Source organism: Peromyscus maniculatus, chromosome 13 (genome assembly GCF_049852395.1).
Source record: "Peromyscus maniculatus bairdii isolate BWxNUB_F1_BW_parent chromosome 13, HU_Pman_BW_mat_3.1, whole genome shotgun sequence".
Taxonomy (NCBI): Eukaryota; Metazoa; Chordata; class Mammalia; order Rodentia; family Cricetidae; genus Peromyscus; species Peromyscus maniculatus.
This window is the reverse complement of record NC_134864.1, coordinates 51,782,385-51,804,791: the sequence shown is the minus strand read 5'-3', so window position 1 is coordinate 51,804,791 and position 22,407 is coordinate 51,782,385. Positions and strand designations below refer to the sequence as shown.

The 22,407-nt window shown below is 40.6% G+C and overlaps 1 protein-coding gene across 1 annotated transcript in view; it reads left to right on the top strand.

Moving 5' to 3' along the window:
• Nucleotides 1-22,407, top strand: part of Pard3b (par-3 family cell polarity regulator beta) — a 978,380-nt gene that overhangs the window by 794,465 nt on the left and 161,508 nt on the right. Inside the window, exon 20 of the mRNA XM_006975013.4 lies at nt 21,510-21,812. Coding sequence (XP_006975075.2) covers nt 21,510-21,812 — 303 coding nt within the window. The remainder of the gene's footprint in view (nt 1-21,509; nt 21,813-22,407) is intronic.

Here is a 22,407-nt window from a genome sequence, read left to right as displayed (position 1 = left end):
TGATTTTGTTAAATGAGATGGTAAGACCTACCCACTAGGTAGCACCATTCCCTATACAGGAGATTCTCGGTTATGTAAGAGGCAGAGAAAGCCAGCTGAGCATCCATGCATTCCTCCATTACCTTCTCCCTCTCTGTGGTGGGTGCAATGTGATGAGCTATACAAGACTCTGCCACTGTGACTTAAAACACAGTGACGGCCTACAGCCTGGGTGCAAAGGTGAACCGAGCAGCTAGGCACTTGGGGTAAATAGCAAGAAGTAAAGCATAAGATGTGTCCTCAACAAGTTCATGGGTAAGAGAAAAAGGAGAACACAATGAATTTCATAATGGTAAAGCTAGACTACAATGTGTTCTGTAATAGAGTATGAAATTGTTATATGATCACAGAGAAGACAGACACACACAGGAAAATAGTTGGAACAAGAGAACAGACCCTCTTTATCATTCAATATTTCTAGACACTTGCAGCAAAGTCCTTAAATTCAATTATGAAGTACAACTTAACTGTGCAGCAAATTAAAAGAGACTTTTTAAAAAGTTAAGTTTTTAATCCTATCAATAATACATGATATTTTTTTTTGCTAACTAGAGAGCAATTTAAGACTCAGGGAAATTTTTATTTAAAATCTAAGGGATTTTCCAAGCCATCAGAGTGTTTTCTGCATGGTTTCTCTAAAGTTGGCAGGGTGCAGGTGAAAAGCTTAGAGCAAAGCTTCGTGGAAAAAAAATAGTAGTCATCTAGTAGTTATCTGAGTCAAGCAGGGAAGCATGGGTCATAAAATGTATTTCTGAAGATCTTTGTTTGAGACATACAGAAAATGTAGTTTACCCATAAACTCTAATTTTAGTAATTTGCAAGGCTATATTTGGAGGTCGATCTGTATATAGATGCATATATAGGTAAATATGTTGGTTATATGCCATCTAATTGTATATAATACTGTGTCTTACATGTGTATGGTGTTGTTAGAATGTAACCAAGGGCAAGGCAGACAAAAGAAGCTCTAATTTTTAATTTTGAAAAACTGAAGAAGGCAACTATTATTTATTTTATCATTTTATCTTGTCTCACACATTGTCATGAGTTGAAGGATTCTGTCTGGTCCACCAGAAAGTGTACTTTCATAGTGTATACCTTTCACACATACTTTCCTAACTTTTTCAAATTAGCAATTACACCCAGACTTCATTAATCTGGACTCAGTTAACCAGATTACATATCATGATGACTTGACTTACAACTATTCAGTATTACCATGGTGTGAAAGCAGTAGATGCTCACTAGAAAACCATGCTGTGAATTCAGACTTTTCCCCCAAGTCTCCCTATGTGGTACAGTCAATTCTCCTTTGAGCACCCGGACAGTGGCATCTAGCCACAGCTCCCAGGGAGCCCTTCTTCTCCAGGACCAGCAGCCGATACCCAGCAGTGCTGTGTGTTGCTAAGCTACACTGTTCAGTAGGTTTGGAATAGTCATTGCATTTTCAACTTACGACAGTATCTACTTATACAAGGTCGATCGGGATATAAATTTCCAGTGAGTCAAGGGGCCTCTTTAATTTATCATTGTCTGCACATTATACCGGAAAGGGAAAAGACAGGAGAGTCAAGAAAAAATAAGATAACGTTCTCCAGGGTGAAGCACATGGTGGACACCCGGCAAATGGGCCGAGTGGATGGAATCCATGGCTGGTCTCCAGTTCGATGGTCGTTCCTCAGCACCCAGGCACTGTAGGGTGAGAGCTGGAGCTGCAGAACATAGCTCCCAGTAAGGTCTGTTCTTCACTCTTCAAAAAAAAAAAATCTATTCAGTGAGTCCCATTAAAGCAAGTTAAAGGATTAATATATTTTAGAAAGATCCGCAGCCAAGAGCTTCAAACCAAAAGCATTTATTGCTTTACTCTCCACCAAGCAGAAAATTCAATTAACCACCACACACCTGGTCCCCTGAGCATTCTGGCCAACTCAGGCTGGGTAGCATTTATTAAAAGTATCTGTGCGCTGCCTAAGGTTCTAAGTAGATCTGTGAGGGAGATGAAAGAAACTGTGTGGACACTCTCAGGACGAGTTGTGTGGGCATGGGAAGATGGCATGGGCATCTCTCTTACTGCTCCCTCCCCTTACCTCCATCAGGCCTGCATGATGGCCGTTGCCATTGGCAACACCTGGTACTAACGTCCCAGAGCACTCTTAAAGTGGGGTTCTTTGTGTTTAAGTTAGCCCTTCCCGCCCGCCCCCCCCCCCCCAAGTTTGGTACTATGATAGTTTTCACTTAGAAATGGCAGAGGCTAAATGATTTACTCGTGAACACAAAATGAGAAGGGAGCTCGGTCTCCATACTGGGCTGTGTGACCTCCTTGCCGCATCCCGTCTCTCCATTTCTAAAGCAGCAGGGTTTGCATGGCTGTCTGCAGCTGTGGTCTCCCCTGCAGAAGTCTGTGCTTCAGTGGCACCGCGTGGGTGAGGATGGTGCCTCCCACGAAGATCTTAAAGCAGAAATATAAATGTAAATTTTGCTCATTAAAACCATAATTAATTTATTGAAAGTGAATTGTTATTATTTCAGGGACGAATGCATATCAGAATATGCTGATTATTTTAATGAACCAAGAGCCTCTTCGGGGATACTTCCAGGGTATTATTTGCAAGCAGGTCACTGCAGATTTTCTGAGGGGGGAATAAAAGGATTGCTGCTCATTTTCAAGTTTTGCTTTATTAAAAATGCAAAAAAGAAATGTGTGCTGTATAATGTGTTTGGAGTGAGGCTAAGAAGATACCTTTGTTTAGAAAATGGCCCGACAGCCTCTCTTAAACCCACAATTCTCCCTGGGGGGTGTCATTTCTTGGGTTACAGTCATGCACATTGGGAGTAGCTTGGATAGTTGTAACACCTAGTCCATGTCTCCACTGGAACTGTGGGGTTGCCATGTGGAATGTTCACTCAGTCCTTTCCTAATACCACATCTTCAAAGTCAGTTACATTGGTCTCTAGAGAAGGTATCGTGCGGGCTAATTCCTTCCGAATGCTCTATCACTCTATCTGATTACATTTTAGTTGGGCCCCTGTGTTTCTTTCTGGTTGTGCCCCCTTCCTCATTTTGGAAGTACATCTCCAACCCATTCTTGGTCTTCTGTATCGGACTCATCTTCCCTCAGTTCCCATCATCACCTGCCAGCCACTGTGCTATATTTATGCATTCTATCAATAGGTGAGGTAAATGATGCCTTTGCTTACATGGTGAATAAGAAAGAGATATCAAGAATGAATGCATAAAGTCACTAAACAGAGCAATGGGGTTGGAAGATGGAACTTGGCATGGTGTCTGCCACAAGGAGACTCAGGCTCCATCTCAAATAGACAGTCACAGCATGGGCAGAAAGTGCTCATCAAGCCTGGAGCAGAGGAGGCTGCAAGGTTGGAGCTTCCTAATTATGGGAAAGGAGTGATGTTAACTGAAGTCACAGAGGAGACAATTGTCAACTGTACACCATATAAGTCATAGCTTAGATGTGATGTATATGATAAAGGGGGACTGGGAGTATTCCAAGCAGAGCAGTGCTTAATAAGAGATTCACTCAAGCTGCTCTTTAAAGAATGGCTTCTCCTTGAAGTGAGATGGCTAACCACACATGTCTTTACTTCTAAAGAAGATGTGTCTTTACTGATATTAGGTATGATCTAAGTGATATCTAAATCTCAGGTAGGGATTAAAGGGATGAAGGGTAGTAAAGGATGTTTACCTACATCTTAAAATCCAGACCCTTGCATTACCATGCTAATAACTGCAATAAACAAGGCCAGGCCTTCCTTCACCCAACACTTCACAGACACATTTGCAATTTAGAGTTCCAGTAAGAGGTAAGCCTACCCTTCTTCCCTAGTAAGAGATGTCCTGTGTTAGATACAAAACCTAGTCCCAGGATCACAGGGTAGACAAAGAATTAAGAAGTCAGCTGAGTGATGGACCCCTATTCCATTGGACAGGGCTAAGAATAAGCGCCCAAAAGCATCCACCTAGCACACCATCACTTGGTCTTGTAAATAGATCCAAAATTAGAACTCCTGTACAGATATCCATCATGTCTAATAAAATACCCTCACTGTAAATCTTAATATAATATGCGTGTAGTATAAGGGCCTTTACAAAGTCCCCCTCACACCTCTGGTACTTTCCAGTGTAGACCAAGAGTCGTGCTATAATAATTTTCCCTAACAGCCCATGGAACTGAATGGACTCATTCCTTGTTTCCTAACTGCCAATCACCTCTCTGGTAGAGTTGCTGAGGGCAGGAAGACATTGTCTGGATTAGCTTATTAGACTGTCTCTGATCAGGGACACTGGTGATGTAAGTGGCTGTTGGCTTTCTCAGTGACCTGACCTCAGTATCCATTTGTCATCAAGAGGGAAACTCAATGGTTGAGCTGCTCCCTTTAAGCTTAGACCCCAAAGACCCCATTGCTATCCTGTCAGAAGTAGTTGCAGACTTTAGTTTATGAACTTGATGGACACACCCATGTCTTCTCCTACCTGGCACTTAAGTGTCCCCTGCCTTTTTCATCTAGACTAGCACAGTTCCTGTCATAGGGTAAACACTAGATTTAGAAAAATGGGTTAATGGGCCTCATTTTTTTCTGGAGTGTACCAGTATAGTTTCCCCAGGACAAATTCACACTTTGAAGTACAACTCTTAAGAAGAACCACAGAAAACACTGTGGCTGAGGGAAATACTTTTCTCACCTGTTTAAAGTCTACTGTATCACTAGCATAGAAGAGGAAAGACCGTACATTCTGCTTCTTTTCAAGGTGCGAAGACTGACTTCACCTAACGAAGTGCCCCCCACCTGTGAGCTAGGTGCACATGGTGGGTGTTGAGCGTCTGGGTCTCTATCCACTGGCTGCTGGCAGGTCGCACATCTGAAGCAGGCTGCCCAGGCCCTATGCTACCTCATGGCACAGGAAACTGAACAGCACTTGCTGGGGGGAGCCCACGTTCCCCTTGCTTCAGCACATTTTTGTGTGAGCAAGCATTTAACCACAAAGGTCAGAGCGCGGCCAGGAGAGCACCCACCAGGTGCGACATTCCAGGTGACAAAAGAGAAGGAAAAGAGGCTTAAAGAGAAAGGAAAGGATATGAAGCTGGTTTCCTCTTATTCTCTGTATTTTTCCTGTTTCCTCTCCAGGAAGTTTGTGTAGACCTCAATATCCCGGACAGTCAACACGAGGGATTTATCTTCATTCCTTTCCATATGATGGCATTACCACCATGTCAAAGGTCTCTCATTTATTTTTCAAAGAGAACCCTTGGCAGTCCTTAGGACTAAAAAGGGATGTATGTCAGGAAAAAAAAAGAATTTAATATAAAAGGGAAAATGCCTTATTTTCTCCACTGCTTCTCATAGTGCTACAAATAGAGGGTACACATGAACGAGGGGATTTTGAAGAATAGGGACCGCTTCGTGCCACACACATATGTCGATAACAATAAGGATAAGCCACATCAACAAGTTATGAATTTTATTCAGCCAGCAGAGCTTGCTCAAGGGCAGATTCTTATAGCTCTTTCTTCCATGGTGCTCTGGCCAGCAGCCTGGGAGCATCTTTTAATGTCATCAGTGCTTAATGACACCACTTGTAGGGCACCATCTATAGGATTTCTATAAGGAATCATACATTATTAGAGAATATTGTAAGGAGGCCCTGGGCTGTTTCTCTCCACCCCCATCCCTCTTTGGGGCTAATTTTCCAAGGAAAGCTAAAGATGTTTACTAAGCATTTCTGGGAAATTTATCCACATTATGAGAATACAAATTACAGGAACTCAATGCATTAGCAATGGCGAAAGTTTAATGGGTCTGGGAAAGGTATAAATTTAGGGAAAATGTAAATTGCAATAACGGGAGAGCCATCACTACATGGCAGTTCTCTTGAGATTGTAGTGTTTAGGAGCCATATGAAGGAGTAAAGAATGTTGCCATTTGACATGGTTAAAAAAAAAAAAAAGACAACTACTAGGAATTGTCAGTGACTATTAATCATGATTTTAGATTATGCAATTGACTATCAAATAGATAACAACATTCCTCATGGGAATTTTGGTTGTCTCTAGGCCATCTGGGATAGAAATCCTTTCTGTTATCTCAGCTGGGCAAAGAACCAGTTAAATGATCTAGACCCTTGTGAGTTAGAATGTTTTCAGGTCACATCTGACTTGTCCAGCCTTCCCAAACTTTATTGTTTTGCCCTGCTTGATGACCATTTAGCAACTGGGGGACAAGGGGGTGGGGGAGAACCAATATATCCTTAGCTTTGCGGGTAGAAACCCATGAGACATTTCAAGAACAATATCTGCAGTGGAGGATATGGCTCTGTCGGTAAAAGAGCTTGCTATGTGGGTATGAGGACCTGAGTTTGAATCCCCAGAATGTTATAAGAGTCAGATATGGCCATACATGCACCTGTAAACCCAATGCTGTAGAGAACAGAGACAGGATGATTGCTGTTGCTTACTGGCCACTAGGCTAGCTCCAGGTCCAGCGAAGGGCTCTGTTTCAAACAGATAAAGATGCAGAGTGATAGAGAATACCCTGCCATCTTCTGGCCTCCCCACATGCATGAGCATGCACATATGCACCCCACACACACAGGTGCTCATGCTCTCTCTCTCTCTCTCTCTCTCTCTCTCTCTCTCTCTCTCTCTCTCTCTCTCTCTCACACACACACACACACACACACACACACACACACACTCAAATGGTATCTACATATTAGATTTTTGCAAACCAGGAAGAACTCAATGTGCTGTTCATATATGCAAAGAGAAAACATGATAAAAAGATCTATGTTTAAGATTCTGTGAACAATGTAAATTTGCATACCAGTATTATAGAAATATTAGGTTGCTTTACAGAAATATATTTATTACAAGAAAAGTAATCAATTATCCCATCAACCGAGATCTTTTATCAGATCAGGTCTGGTTTAGGCTATCTAGAAAAATGAAAGATATGAAAGGAGATCATTTGGAAGAAAATTATAGACACCCCGGCAGGAATTAGAAAACAAGGAAAAAATCTTAATGCCATTAAAGCAGCTTTGTTGAAAAGATGAAACATTAATCACAAAGATGGTATTTGCTGGTCAGTATAATAACATTTTAATAATACTAATAACAATCAAACGCTGCAATTCTTCTTGACCAGGTATAGCTTGCAACTTTGCGACCATATTGGTAAGGGAAAGCTGAAGAAACCCGGCCTGTTCTCTGGAACAAAGGATAATTGTAGTGACCTAATTGCAGCTTCTATTGTGAGAGCAGAATGATAGCCAAGCAAATTATCCCCGCTGTCAAAAGAGAAAAGGTTGCAGCAGGTACTTTGTAGTTTCTTTCAGTGGCACTAAGGCGTCTACCCCACGCCCCTCCCCTGGAGACCCTCTTCTGACCTCCAGCTCTATCACCGCTGTAGGTAGCAAACTTGCTTGTCTCCTCTACTCCCCTCCACTCTGTTGTTGGCCCTCACACAATAGCAACGGGGAGAAATGTCACCCCAGAATCTCCTTTGAACTGGCCAGACAGTCAAAACTGCGCCTAACCGCGTGAACCAGGAATAGTGTGTGAAACCACTGAAGTACTAAAAAGGTGCAGAAGAGGAAGCAGGAACGTGGGATATCATTCAGTGATGTTTCAGCTGAAATCATCAAAGGCCAATGGGAGACTCAGAAAAGAAAAATAAGGGACTTGGATCACAATGTGTTCATATCACTATTATGCGAAGCTCTTTGAAAAAATCAAAAGGGAAAGTGCCTGGTAATCTGATGGAAAAATCAGCCAACGATACGGACAGCTCACGGAAGAGGAAATGAAAATGGCCCCTAAATATATGAAAAGATACTCAGCATCGCATAATAAGAGTCAGGCTAATTAAAACCTCATGGAAACATGACTTCTCACCTGGCTTATCAAATTTCACAGAGTTCGACAATGCGCTCTGATGATGAGACTAGAGAAACAGCTGTCCTCTTATAATGCAGGTGGTAATGCAAAATCAAATAAATATGGAAGGAAACTTATTGCCATCTAGAAAAAGTATATGTGTGTTATTCTTTAACCCAGCAATCCTTCTGTGAATTCATCCCAAAGCCACCGTAGTAAAATACAGACTGAGTGCTGCACAAGGTTTTTCCTCACGGCATTATTTGCTCAGGCATACTTACTGTCCTGGCACTTGACTTTACTGTGCTTCACAAATATTGCATTTGTATTTTGCAAACCGAAGTTTTGTAACAAGCCATGTAGAGCAAGTATCTTGTTACCATTTTTTCTAACAGTTCTGTGGTCATTAGCATTTTTAGCAATAAGATTTTTAGAGAAAATGCTACTGTATACCCAGTAGATGACATCACAGTATAAGCATAACTTTTATAGGCACTAGAAAACAAAAGCCTTCGTGAGTCACTTTATGGTGATTTTAACTTTACTGCTGTGGTTGGAAAATGAATCCACAATATCTCCGAGGTATGTCTGCACTAGCAGAACGTTGGAGATACCCAAATGTCCAAGAACACATGACTTGTTGAGGAAGCAAAAGCATAGCACATCATGACTAGTATGAAGTTTTTGTTTTAGAGTAGCAAATATCTATTGGCTCAAATGAAGTATTCTTCTGAATTTCTATGTGAAAAAGTATATGTAGAAATATATATATATATTATATCCCAGCTTTTGTATAACAAAGGAGGGATATAAATATATAAACATGACTGCTCAAAAAACAAATACAGTTACTCTCTACTGCATAGACAAGATAACAACAGCTGTGTAATTTATTTTGTTCTATTTCATTTAGAAAATAACACCTTTAAGGCTGGGGAGATAGCTCCCTTGGTAAAGTGTTTTCTGTGCAAGTATGAGGACCCAAGTAAAAGCCTGGCCTGGCAGCATGCATCTGTATCCTCAGCACTGGTGTTGCAAGGGGTAGGAGAGTAGAAGCAGGCTGATCTCTGGAGCTCGGAGTTCTACTAGTTTAATTAATCATTGAGTTCCAGGTTCAGTTAGGAACTAGGTCTCAAAAATAAGGCAAACAAGGCATGGAGGTATGTGCCTTTAATGGCAACACCTAAGAGGCAGGGACAGGTATTCAGAGTTCAAGGTCAACCTGGTGTACATATGGACTTCCAGGACAGTGAGAGTTACATGATGAGATCCTGTCTCAATAGTGGAATGTGATAAAAGACACCCAACATCAACCTCCAATCATACCCCACCACACACATATATACACACATGCACTCTGAACAAACATATACATATTTTTTACATATTTAGCAATAAAAGTCAAAGAGAGCCGGGCGGTGGTGGCGCACGCCTTTAATCCCAGCACTCGGGAGGCAGAGGGAGGTGGATCTCTGTGAGTTCGAGGCCAGCCTGGGCTACCAAGTGAGTCCCAGGAAAGGCACAAAGCTACACAGAGAAACCCTGTCTCGGAAAAAAAAAAAAAAAAAAAGTCAAAGAGAAAGAAAGAATAATCTCATAAAAATTAGATGCAAACCAAGTTGATAACCTAACTAAAACAAATTGGTTGCAAAACCTCTTATGAAAAGTAAATGAGTGATGTTAGAAACAGTTTTGACTGTTCATAGTATGATAGAAAAATAGAGATTTTCTATCTCTATTTTAGAAAATAGAGCCAAGCTAATACCATAAGCTTTAATAGCCTAGTGGTAATTGCTTTAGTCGAAATGTTTGGGTACATACCCCTAACCCAACAACATTCCTATATTGAAACCTGATTGACAATATGATAATAATAGGGGTAGGACTCTGGGGAGGTGCCTGGATAATAAGGGGAAAACCTTTCAAAACTAGATCAGTCCCCTTAGCCTGCCTTGCTTGTTTGTAAGACACAGGACACAGTAAGAGGCCAGCAGTCTACATCTGAGAATAGGACCCTCCCCTGACCCTGCTAGTGCCCAGATCTCCAACTCAGACCTGCAGATCTGTGGTTGATGAACAAGCCCATCTACATTATCAGATTGAGACAGTGGTGCGAGTATTGTTATTTTAAACTATACATATATTTAAAGTTGCATATATTATAATACAATTACATATATATTATATATACATATATAATACAATTAATACAAAAATATACAATTATATATACAAATGCACAATTATATTAGTACAAAGAATCAAGATCTTTCCTTTTAAAGAGAATATGTAGGTTTTTATTTATAGTTAATTAAGATTTCTGCAATATTAAATTTGGATTAGAATGATCAGTTCAAACATAGTTTTTGTTTTTTTTTTTTAACTATGTGCTTCCAGACACAATGGTACTCAGGATGGAGATGCCTCACAAAACTAAAAATAGATCTGCTATATGATCAAGTTACATCCCACTCGGGTCTACACTCACAGGGCTCTGAGTCAGCACACCATGGAGAGACACTTGCATATACATATTTATAGCAGAACTACTCACAATAACTAGGTAACACAACTGGCTTAGATGTGCATCATCAGAGGAGTGAATAAAATGTATCGTGTATACATGATGGATTTCATTCAGTCATATGAAATCATGTCATTTGCAAGAAAACATATGGAAATGAAGATAATCATGTTAAATAAAATAAGCCAGACCCAAAAACTCAGATATTACTTGCTCTCTCTTGTATATATAAACTAGGCTTCATAATAGTGAAATACACACATGCAGATGTATGCATAAGTATATATATAATCTCCATCCTGAGTACCATTGTGTCTGGAAGCACATAGTTTTAAAAAAAATCATCATTATGTTTGAACTGATAATTCTAATTCAAATTTAACATTGCAGAAATCTTAATTAACTATAAATAAAAGCCTATATATTCTTTTTAAAAGGAAAAGTTATGAAGGAAAGTTAAAGGGGAACAAGAAAGGATTGGAAGGAAGAAAGAAAAGTAAATATTTCAGTATCTCATATGGAGAGCTAGAGATTGTGTATGTAGATACATATATACATATATACATATACATATGTAATGCAGCTCTCCTGGCTGTAAGGGTATTTCAACAAAATCTAAATTTGTTGAGGGAAAGTTTCTCTTTTAGAAGGATCACGTGTGTATGTTAATACACACACACACACACACACACACACACACACACACAGCATGAAGACATAGGGAGACTATTTGAGGGAGGGAGGGGAAAGAGAAAGTGATGGGCGGTGAACAGGAACAAAGCACAGAGCTGCCCAAGTGTGAAAATGTCCTAAGAAACTCGTTATTTTGTATGCTTGCTTTAGTAAGACAGTAGTCATGAATACAAAGAGATATATACTTCCCGGCTCCACTCATAGAAAACTCCTGGCCGTGAGCGTGCCTGAGCCTAGATTGTGGGTTCATCCACCATTGGTTACAAAAGAAAAGCGTGCTGGAGGAACAACTGCTTCCACATTACACCGTGAGATTTGGGGTGAACCTGAGGCTACTGGCTTGTCAGATACCAGCAAAGAAGTGATCGAAAGTAAGTGGGTCAGGACAGAAGGACAGGGCGCTGACACCGAGCCGTCTCTGTGAACTAACCATGGGCAACATGTGCAGCGAAGGGAGTGAGGAATGTGTGTGATTAAAACCCTAAATACACTGTGTTCATGTATCATGGACTTCAATAAAAGTTCACGATAATTTCACAACCCCTGTAATGGAAGACTCAGAAAAAAATAGTCTCTAATCACTCATTTGTCTCCATTGGAAGTATCCAGGGCACATTAACTCCTTAATCTGGAAATCAGCAATTAAAAAAAAAAAAGAAAGAAAGAAAGAAAAGAAGCATTTATGCTCATTTGCCTGCACTAGGAACACTTCACTAAAATCAAAACCCCAACATTGAGGGCAATGTTTTCTTATAAAAGAATTCCAGGTGTATATATATACCTGGAATAACATTGTATTTATTTAAAAGCAGCCTTCCCAATTTTACAGCCTGTCATGAAACAATTGAGCCAAGCTCATCGATGATTCAATGCGAAGGTGACCACAGAACTGCCCAGTGGACTCCAGTTCGCTCTCTTAGTGTCAGTAAAGTAAGAAAACCAGGCACCGGATGCATTTTTTTTTTTTTGTGATACTGCTTAAAGTGCATCCCTGGGATGCTATTTATCCTGTAGCAACATTTTCATGATCCAACATTGTAACAATACTGAGTTATCTTCAGTGCCACTGTTGTCTGATCTAATCTAAATACAATTGATTTTGATATACGACTTATATCCTATGGTCGTGGTAAATAAAACTGTAATTCGGGAAAACTTTATGCTATTGCAATACATACTTTGAAGTACATATTGAACAGAACTACCTTCTGAGACAAGATGATTGGACAGTAAAGGAGTGAGTAAAACATTTCAGTTAAATAAGCAAGAAACGTAATTTGTTTATAAGTCACTTATGAAAGGGAAACCTGGGTTATCAGCCAGCTTTTTAGCAGTCACACTGTTGTGCAAAATGGAGCCACATGTTTACACTCAAGGAAAGACGACAAGCCAATAATTCAATCTGTCAAAACCAGCCTTTGGGTATAGAAAGCATGTTTTTACCCACTCAAGAGATGCTCCCCAATGCATTCTTCTTGAGGAAGACACATCCATGGGTCTAAGGACTATGGGTCTTTATTAAGCCTGATTATGTTTCTAGATTAAATATTAAGTTACTTGCTGTGTTAGTTTAAATGAGAAGGGACCACATAGGTTCATGTGTTTGAATGCTTGGTCCCCAGTTGGTGGAACTGCTTGGGAAGAACTGGAAGGTGTGGCCTTGTTGGAGGAGGTGTGACACTGGGGGGCAGGCTTTGAGGTTTCAAAAACCCACACTATTCCCAGTTAGCACTCTCCCCTCCTCATCCTCTTCTCTCTCCCCTTCTCCTGTCTTGCCCCGACCCCACCCCACATCTGTCTCATGGGCGTTGTTTCAACAGGTAAGCTCTCAGCTTCTGCTCCAGCATGTGCCTGCCTACTGCTGCCCTGCTTCCCATGGACCAACCCTCTGAAACTCTAAGCAGCCCCCCAGTAAACACTTCCTTAAGTTTCCTTGGTCATGGTGTCTCATCACAGCAAAATGAAAGATAAAAGACATTTGCAAAGGAAGGGTCAAATGTGAATTGAACAGAAGTGTGCTTTCACAGCATAGGTATGGTTCAGCTACAGCAGTGGAGGGGCAGCAGGAAGCTAGCCATAACAAGGGGCCATTTAGCTTTCATCACCTGCCTTTTTAAGCAGCAGGATTCTTACTGTGGAGGAGAGGAGATACAGATGTGATGTAAATGTGACTGTGTAGAGAGCACAGGGAGGCCGCTGTTTGCAGTTGAGTGTGTCCCTCAAGACTTCATGGGTTGGACACTTTGGGCCTCAATGTGACAGTGTTGGATGGTGGTTCTTTATGAAGAGGAGCCCAGTGGAAGGTCCCTAAGTAAAATAGGGTCAGGACCTCAGAAGGGATTACGAAACTCCAGCCTCTGCAGCCTCCTGTGTCTGTATGTGGCCCCCTGTGTCTGTATGTGGCCTCCTGTTTCTGTATGTGGCCTCCTGTGTCTGTATGTGGCCTCCTGTGTCTGTATGTGGTCTCCTGATACTGTATGTGGCCTCCTGTTTCTGTATGTGTTCTCCTGATACTGTATGTGGACCCCTGTGTCTGTATGTGCCCCCTGTGTCTGTATGTGGTCTCCTGATTCTTTATGTGGCCTCCTGTTTCTGTATGTGGTCTCTCTGACACATGTTCCTATCACCATTGCCTGAGATGATGCACCCAAGGGGGTCCACATGAAAAGCTGTGCCATGCTGCTTAGACTCCAACCTGAGCTATTTAAGCCTTTTTTCTCTACTGACAGAAAATGAATTAATAGATACTTCCTGTATTACTTACAAATAGGGTTGCTCTATAAGAGTGTTTAATCTGAGGCTTTGTTTTGTAAAATGTCAGTATCTTTGTTTCATTTTATAATAAAAAATTAAAAATAAAAAGAAGAATATTGAAGTCCACCAGCATTGTTTTTTAATATTGAGCACATGTGTTAGATAAATCTTATTTGCTCATAAACTTTACTAGATACATCCTTTTGTAGAGAGGAGATAACTCAAACCAGCCACTTTCTACATCATATTTATAACCCAATATTGAGTAAATACTGCATATTTTGCCCACTCATAGGTGTCCCTCCCTGCAATTAAAGAACCTAATACCATTTCTGCAGTTTATATCACAAATGACAAGTTCCTTCAAAACTCAGGCCACATGGCCCTGCCCTTCCAATTATTGCTCATAGTCCCCAGGCATGATGGATCCTTACCCCCTTTTGCACAGCTTTCTTTGCCACTGGATTGTAATCACTTATACTTATGTCTCCCTGTAGATGAACTGGGGATCAAGTATGGCTCTGTTTTCTTTCTAACATACATTGTAATTGGAGCAAATACTCAATGCATAAACAGCCAAAGAATTACCAGAAAAAACTCACAAGACACACTGAAATAGTTTGCAGTCCAATTAGGGGGCAGAATGTCAAGAGTGAATCAATAAAGGGTGTTCATTTTGTTTTGTTTTTATAGTCTTATTCCAACATGTGGAAATGGGGATGTTCTCCAGTAAGAACAAAGGGCATGCTAGGGTATAAATACAACACATGGAAGCATACTGGTTTGTGTAATCCACACACCACTCCTCTCCAAAAGGAAGCCATTTAGTAACAGTTACGAGCAAATTTTACATGGCTTATATAATACAAATGTGTCTAATGCTTACAAAATTGGACCTGGTAAATGCTATTGCATTTGTTCCCATTTGTAACTTTTAACTTTTATTATGAAATGAAACAAATGTACAGAAATGTACACAGAAATCAATGGACTGAAGAACTTTACAACTGTGTATTTCAGATAAAAACAGTTTACTGAACCTACACATATTAGAGAAGACAGAGCAGGGAAGCCACTGTGAGACTGTGATTGACAAGCTTAGTCTTCTACTAGAGGAGATTAGAGATCATTGACTAATGGAAATTGTTGACTAATGGAAATTGAGTACTTTTGGTATAAGTAGTTGAGCTGAAGGCACCAAACACAAATTCAGTTGTCACGGACCATGACATAAATACAACAGATGGCAATTAATAATACAGGTCGATCCACCAGATGAATAATTCTCTGATGGGGAGCCCCACTTGGTGAAGACTGTGGGGTTACAGACTGTGAATGACTAGTTGCTTCTGTCTGTAATTTTTCTCATGTTCTACTACATTTCTTCCCTAAAAACTGGTATGGGTATTTTCCCCACTATATGTGTGTTTATCTTGTGTATATATTCTATCTACTAGGCACACATATATCTGTGGATTGTCAGGAAGATGATCTCTTCTTGAGCTGTACAATTTTGATTAATAAAAATATTGGTAGAATATTTTTCATAACTCAGACTGACATAGAAAAGTAACAGTATTCTTAGCTTTTTACACATTAGCTAATTTTAGACCTCAAAGCAAATACAAAATAGACTAGTAGCCCCTAGAAACAAATTGTATAAGGACAAGTTCCCAGATATATGTTGCTGTACCAAGGTCAGACATGAAAACAACTTTAGTGCCAGTTTTTCACTTGTAAAAGCCTAGCAGATAACATAAGGACACAACTCCCTGTACAAATCCTCTCAGTAACTTACTTTCTGTATGTACTCCTAGCCTCACTTTATGAAAGAATATTCAAAGTTCAGCAAACTAACTATTTATTGTTTAAGTCCTGAATTTCAATGTCAGTCTCTGCTGGGGAATGCTGACCACTTTTAGCTACATGTTTGCTTACTCACTGGTCAGTCAGTGTAACATTATAAATAAGCCTGAGAGAAACCATATGATTCTTTACATGCATTATAAAGGCTCTTTCTCTTATTGTTTACTCAAGAAATGCTATGTGACCCTGACAGTATAAGTCATATTTGTCCAGAGTTTTTGCTGTAGAAGGAGATATATATGTAGGAGAGAGGTGTAGCTGTATATAGATATGTGACTGTGTACAGATGTGTGGTTGGATAGAACAGAGAGGTATAGAGAGAAGGTATGTAGCTGTTGAGGAAAGATGTGTGGATAGAAGAGAGCTACGTAGATGAGATGTATAGCTGTGTAGAGAGAGCTGTGGAGGAGAGAGATGTGTGGGAGTATAGAGAGAGATATGTAGAAGAGAGCCTTGTAGAACAGAGATGTGTAACTGTGTAGAGAGAACAGGAGAGGAAAGAGAGAAGCTTGAGAATAATAAAGTGAATTTTGAGTCTTACTGCCTCACAAAGACAAGAATAATTCCTAAGTCCCACTACTCTGAAAGCATTCTGTTTACTACCCTGGGTGCACTCCTGGGAGCTGGTCTCTTGGGCTGCCATATTCAGTAAACAATATTTTGTCATAACTGAGATAATTTTCTTAAATACATATAAAAATTCCAAAACACATAATGTAGGAAAGTTACACTAAGATGCATTTCTAGAAGCAACCACATTATGACTTTTCCATTTATTCTGCCAGACAATTCCATGCAGGACTGCCAGTGCCTAATTTGCAAGTACCACATATACCTATATGCATATACCTCCACTGACATCTAACTTCCTTTTAGAATAGGAACACCATTATTCTGGGAACATTGATCTCCCACTAGTGCCACTATCCTGGAAGACTGTGAAATCTTTTAGGGGTGGACGTTTGCTGAAAAAGAAAATATTTCTGTGACCAATTTAAATATATTTCATAACCTACAAATGTTTGAAATTTAAATTAGAATGTATGCTGAAACACCATTTTCAGTAACACAAGAATAATAATGTCCAATTCTATGTGTTTCCCTAAAATAATTTCCTTTCCCACTTTGCTGTGTCACTGTCTTGGGAGTTTATTCCTCTGGCTTCGATTTGTCAATTGTCCCGACAGCAGATGAACCTGCTCCTAGAGAAGGTTGCCTCAGTGCTTGGTTAGGTTTTGATGGTCTGGATTTACCTTTACTCCTTCTCCTTTCTTACCATTTCTTCTTCCCCCTACTCTGTCTCCATGAACTTTCCTCATAGACAGGAGACTACTCACAGGGCATTCAGCTCCCCTAAGCTCTTATACCCCATTTTGAAGTGTGGTCCTCACAAAGACACAATCCCAAATCCTTTCCTGTCCTCAGACTCTCTTTTGCTAAGTCAAGTCATACTGACTATGCTCCTGCAGACTTTCTTCCTTGCTTCAGGGAAATATGTGCAGAGCTAAAAATATAAACATGTATTAGCTCTTGGCCTAAGCCCTGTTTTAGGATGAATCTCAATTTTATTGCAAGGTGTGGGATTGTAGCCACTTCTAACTCCATTAAAGATTAATTTTCCCTCGACTCCTTGATTGTATAATGTTTGAGTGAAAACAGTGAGCTAACCATACTTTCAATCATTTGTTATAATCCATTGGAGATCCCCAATCTGACTGAGAATGCAGTGGGAATGCTCTTTAAGGAAGACTATTGTAGCAGCCTTCTGAGGAACTGATTAAAGTGGTAGGCTGGCTAGTTTTATGTCAACTTGGAAAACTTAATGAAGAAAATGCCCCCACCAGGTGGCCTGTGGGTAAGCCTATGGTCCATTTTCTTAAATGATGTTTGATATGGGAAGGTTCAGATCACTGTGGGCTAGTGGTCTTGGGTGCTATAAGAAAGCTAGCTGAGCAAGCCATGAGAAGGTAGCCAGTAAGCAGCACTCTTCCCATGGCCTCTGCTTCAGTTCTTGCCTCCAGGTCCCTGTCTTGACTTCTGTAGATGATGGACTACCAGTTATAAAATGGAGAAAACACAACATCCTTTTCTCCCTACATTGCTTTGGTGTCGGGACCATTTTTATTTTTATTTTATTTATTTATTTTTTTTTTGGTGTTGAACAATCTTTGAAGGGAGGAGTGAGGATTGAGAAATAATAGATATGAAAAATAGAGATGTAAACAAAGAAAAAGACAGAGACACAGGATAGCCTTGGGAGGGCTCTGGGTCAATACCACAGTTGCCTTGAGTTTATTCCTAATGGGATTTTTATATACCAACAAGGAGAGAGCCAAAAGACCTCCCCTTTTAAAGGTCAAGGTACAAAGTACAAACAAGTGTAGACCCTTCCTTAATTTTCAAAACACCTGGTAACCACACCTTATAGCAAAGCATCTTTAATTAGGCCTTGAAGTGTAAGACACTTGGTAACCATACATTTGACCAAAACATCCTTTTCTGCAGCCCTGCGGGGCAAAGCAAACTCAGACTCTCTGACCCTGAGTCAAGATGGAATAAGGCCACACTATGGAATCTCCGTGGGCCCCCATACTTGGGGTCACGGTGTTTTATCACAGCAGTAGAAACCCTAAGACAAGTGGGATATGGTGACATACCAAAATCTCTTTGAATAAATTAGATTGTCATAGTCCAATGAAACTTTCTGCAGTTGTGGAATTTGTCCACATCTTCATTGTCGGTACAGAAGCCACTGGTTATGTGTAGCTATGAATCACATGAATGAATTTATAAGACTAAAAAAAATTAGTTTTATTTTAATTAATTCAAATTTAAATTTATAGGGTCATACACAGCAAATGGGTACCACATTAAACAACAGATCTAGGCAATATAAACCATAAATACTGTACACGATAGCCAAGGAAATGGAAATAAAACGGGACAATCCAGCAATGTAATGGAAAGAGACAATGCTGTTTTCAAAGAGAGAAAAGAAACATTTCAGTAATTCAAAGGTAGTGTGCTCAGGAGAACAGGGATGTGAGTGGTACCAGACAAGTTAGGCTATTTTGAAATTCAGGTAGTTTAACAGGTTGAGTTTCCAGGGGTAAGGAGACTCCCAAGTAGAAACAACCAGAAACAATTAGAATTTTCAAAGTGCGTGGGGTGGAGGTGGGTCAGAGCAAGACAAATGAACTATTTTTCTTGGACACTGTCCTAAGAGAGTCTCCTCTGCTGCTATGTGCCCCCTTTCCAAGACTGCCTCATCCTCCCCCACATGGAGAGCCCCTGATATATGGCATTATAATGATGGTGCAGAGAAATTACTATTTCACCTACTGAGTGATTAATATGAAATTAGTTGCTGCCACCCTCCGTAGTGCAGAGGAGATCGAGGAAGAATTGGTTTTGTTTTAGCAAAGAAAAATACAAGATCCAACACTGTTTGGCATACGTGGAGAACTTTTTCATCTAGGAATCTGTACACACTTAGCAAGCTTAACAAATTTGCAAACCTCAAAGAAAGACAGAGATGGAATAAGAAACACAGAGCCCAGTGTCCTATTTCTGCTATTTTAGAAAAATCAGGCTTGGTAATTTCCTCTTCTTCCATTAATACACAAGTGTAGCCCCACGTGGCGGCCGGGAGGTAGTTATCTTTCTACTGACTGCTTTCTCTCAAGGCATCGCACTTATGAGGGAGAGGGAACATTCAGAGTCCCACCCTTGGACTTTTCCGGTGCCTTTCACCTTATTTACAATGGAAATCCTTCCCTACCCTGGTAGCACAGGAAGCATCCTCTGATAAACCAGTCTGCCCCATCCCTTGCGAAATGATAGGTCTTGGCACTATGCCCATTTCAGGCCGAGTCCCAGACTTCATTGGAGCAGGCTGTCTTCTTCATCAAAAATCATTCAGAACAAACCTCCGTGACTCTGGGACTAACAGGCATGCAAAGGAGATAGGCGAGGCCCTTTAGTGGGTGCCTTCCTGTGTAATCTTTTCATCTTAATTCAGAATCCCTCAGAGACTCAAACTGCCTTATGCAAAAAAATATATATATATATATAAATCCTTCCCATTATTTACACATCAGGTATAGTTTTTTTTAGCTTAGTCAAAGCAGATAGGCAATAATATATCCTGGTGTTTATTTTCATCTGTTGTGACCCCCAAGGTAGATGCTGTTTTTCCATTCTATGCTACTTTCTAATTGTTTTATTTTGTTGCTTTGTCTTTCTCTTGCCCAATTTCCTCTCCTTTCTACTGAAAAAAAAAAAAAAAACCCTAAAATACAAACACTGTCCTGTCACAAGAAAAAAAAAATACTTTGAAAGATCACAGCTTCTAAAGATTTTGACAAAGGGTTTAATGTTTGGAAAATGAAAACAATTGCCACATACAAAAACAACTGTATTTGTCTGAAGGGAAGTTAATGGGGACTTCAGGCTTTGTTATAACTGGTCCAGGGCTTCTGTCTGTATCTCCGGGCAAACAGACCTTTCACTGTTAGCCATAGCCCTCTTACCTTCTCTGAGTCATTCTTCCTTGAGCATCTCTTTTTTTTATGTTTTTTGAGAAGGGTTTCTCTATGTAGCTTGGGAGCCGTTCCTGGAACTCACTCTGTAGTCCAGGCTGACCTCGAACTCACAGACATCCGCCTGCCTCTGCCTCCGGAGTGCTAAGATTAAAGGCGTGCGCCACCGCCGCCGCCGCCACCCCCAGCCTGAACATCTCTTTAGATACCCAAGTCAGGATTCTCTTACTCTCTCATCCCCAACAGCCTATATCTTGTAGTCTCCGGGATAAAAGGTCAAAGGGCCACCCTACACCATCCACATCACCACTGTCCAATAGGACATCCTCGTGAGTTTTCTGTCTTAGTATACTAGTGGGAGTTGAAGAGAACCAATGATGCTCTCCGGAGAAATTCTCACAATTCAGGTGGGTTTAGCATCCACATAAATATATTTTCTGCTCCATCCCCAGTAGTCTACATACTGTCACTGGCTAGCAGTAACATTCTGCACCATCCCTTAAAGCTTTAGGGCTATGGAGTCCTGCCAGTAATGAAGTTTAATTCACTTATACGTGCCAATTCATCTCTGTCCCAAGCCTATTAATTTCTTCATTATTTTACTCTGTCCCTAGCCCTTGTACAATGAGGCACAATGATCCCCATTTGTGTAACAAAAAAAAAAAAAGGACTCGGAGTCTCTTATAAATTAACTTCAATTCTGCTGCTTTTAGTGACCAGACAGTCTCTGTATTTCTTTTTCATATTTAAATCAATTTTTTCAAACTCTTCTTTAGAAGAATACACTGAAACTCTAGCGTACTAAAGAGTGAAGTCATAGCAGAAGGGTAGGATTCTGATGGGCTCTCTCCCATGTAGGCTTGTCCCAAGAAAGGTTTTCATGGCGTCTCTTCCGAGGTGTGCTGTTGCTACAGCACAGCTCCTTTGTAGGGAGGGACTGCTGTCAGCCTGGTCCTCAGTCAGAGAAGTGTCAGAATACCTATAGCATTGCTATCAAAGTGAGGACTCTGTGACAAATAAAGGTCATGGATTTGAGATTAATCCTCTTATGCCGTTGGCATTTCTGCATGGCGTGATCTTGAAGGCACAGGGAGGTGACAGCTGAGCAGTTAGCAAGAGCTCACCGAGATTCCGGAGACTGTCCCATTGTCTCAGCCTCCGAAATTCACCTTACGTTATCTCTTCTGTATTTTCCAGGATCGGAGCAAAACATCAGGAGCTAAGAGAAAGGCAGGCCAGGGGTCTTGTTGATTATGCCCCTGGAGCAATCGGATCCGCGCATGATATGGATGATGATGAAATGGACCCCAATTATGCCAGAGTGAACCACTTTCGGGAGCAAGGCACATCAGCAAATGTCTTTAGATCTCCATCTCCCCCTCGAGCTGGATCACTTGCTTACCCTCGGGATGGACGTCCACTGTCTCCAGACAGAGACCACTTAGAGGGTCTCTATGCCAAGGTCAACAAGCCATATCATCCTCCAGCCCTAGCTGACAGGTAATATTAGTGAAAGATGAATGCAGTTTTAATTCAGTAAGTTTCAAATCATCTCTACTGCTGAAGCAAATAAAAATGTATCCTTCAATCTATTAAAACTGAAATGACATGGTGCCCTAGACAAGTGTTCCACTTTGACCTACCAGTAAAATAGCAGTCATCAAAAATAAAACAATAGCTAGTTATGAGGTGGCATGGATGGGTGGTATCAGTAGAGTGCGTGGCACAAGGGGAACAATCTTTGCAGAAATACAGTGGCAGAGAACTAATGATGAAGACTTGGAAGACATGCTGTCTTTTGTCCCAAGAACCCTATTGTAAAAACACGTATTCAAGAAGATAGCATGAAACTTGGAGGCGGGGAGTCAGAAAAAGGAAAATGGCTTCCAAGTACGTGTAATTGGAGTGGGATTATAGATAACTACCGCAGTGTAAGAGACTCTGAAAAATAAGATTGGGGTTTTATACTCGAGGAAAACTAAACTGCCTGGCTATTCGCTGATGAGCAGAGGTGGGAAACGAGACAATCTTGGTCCTAGGAGTTTGATGAAGTAGAGAAAGATAGGACATGACCTGTAGGTTTAGGAGCAAGGGA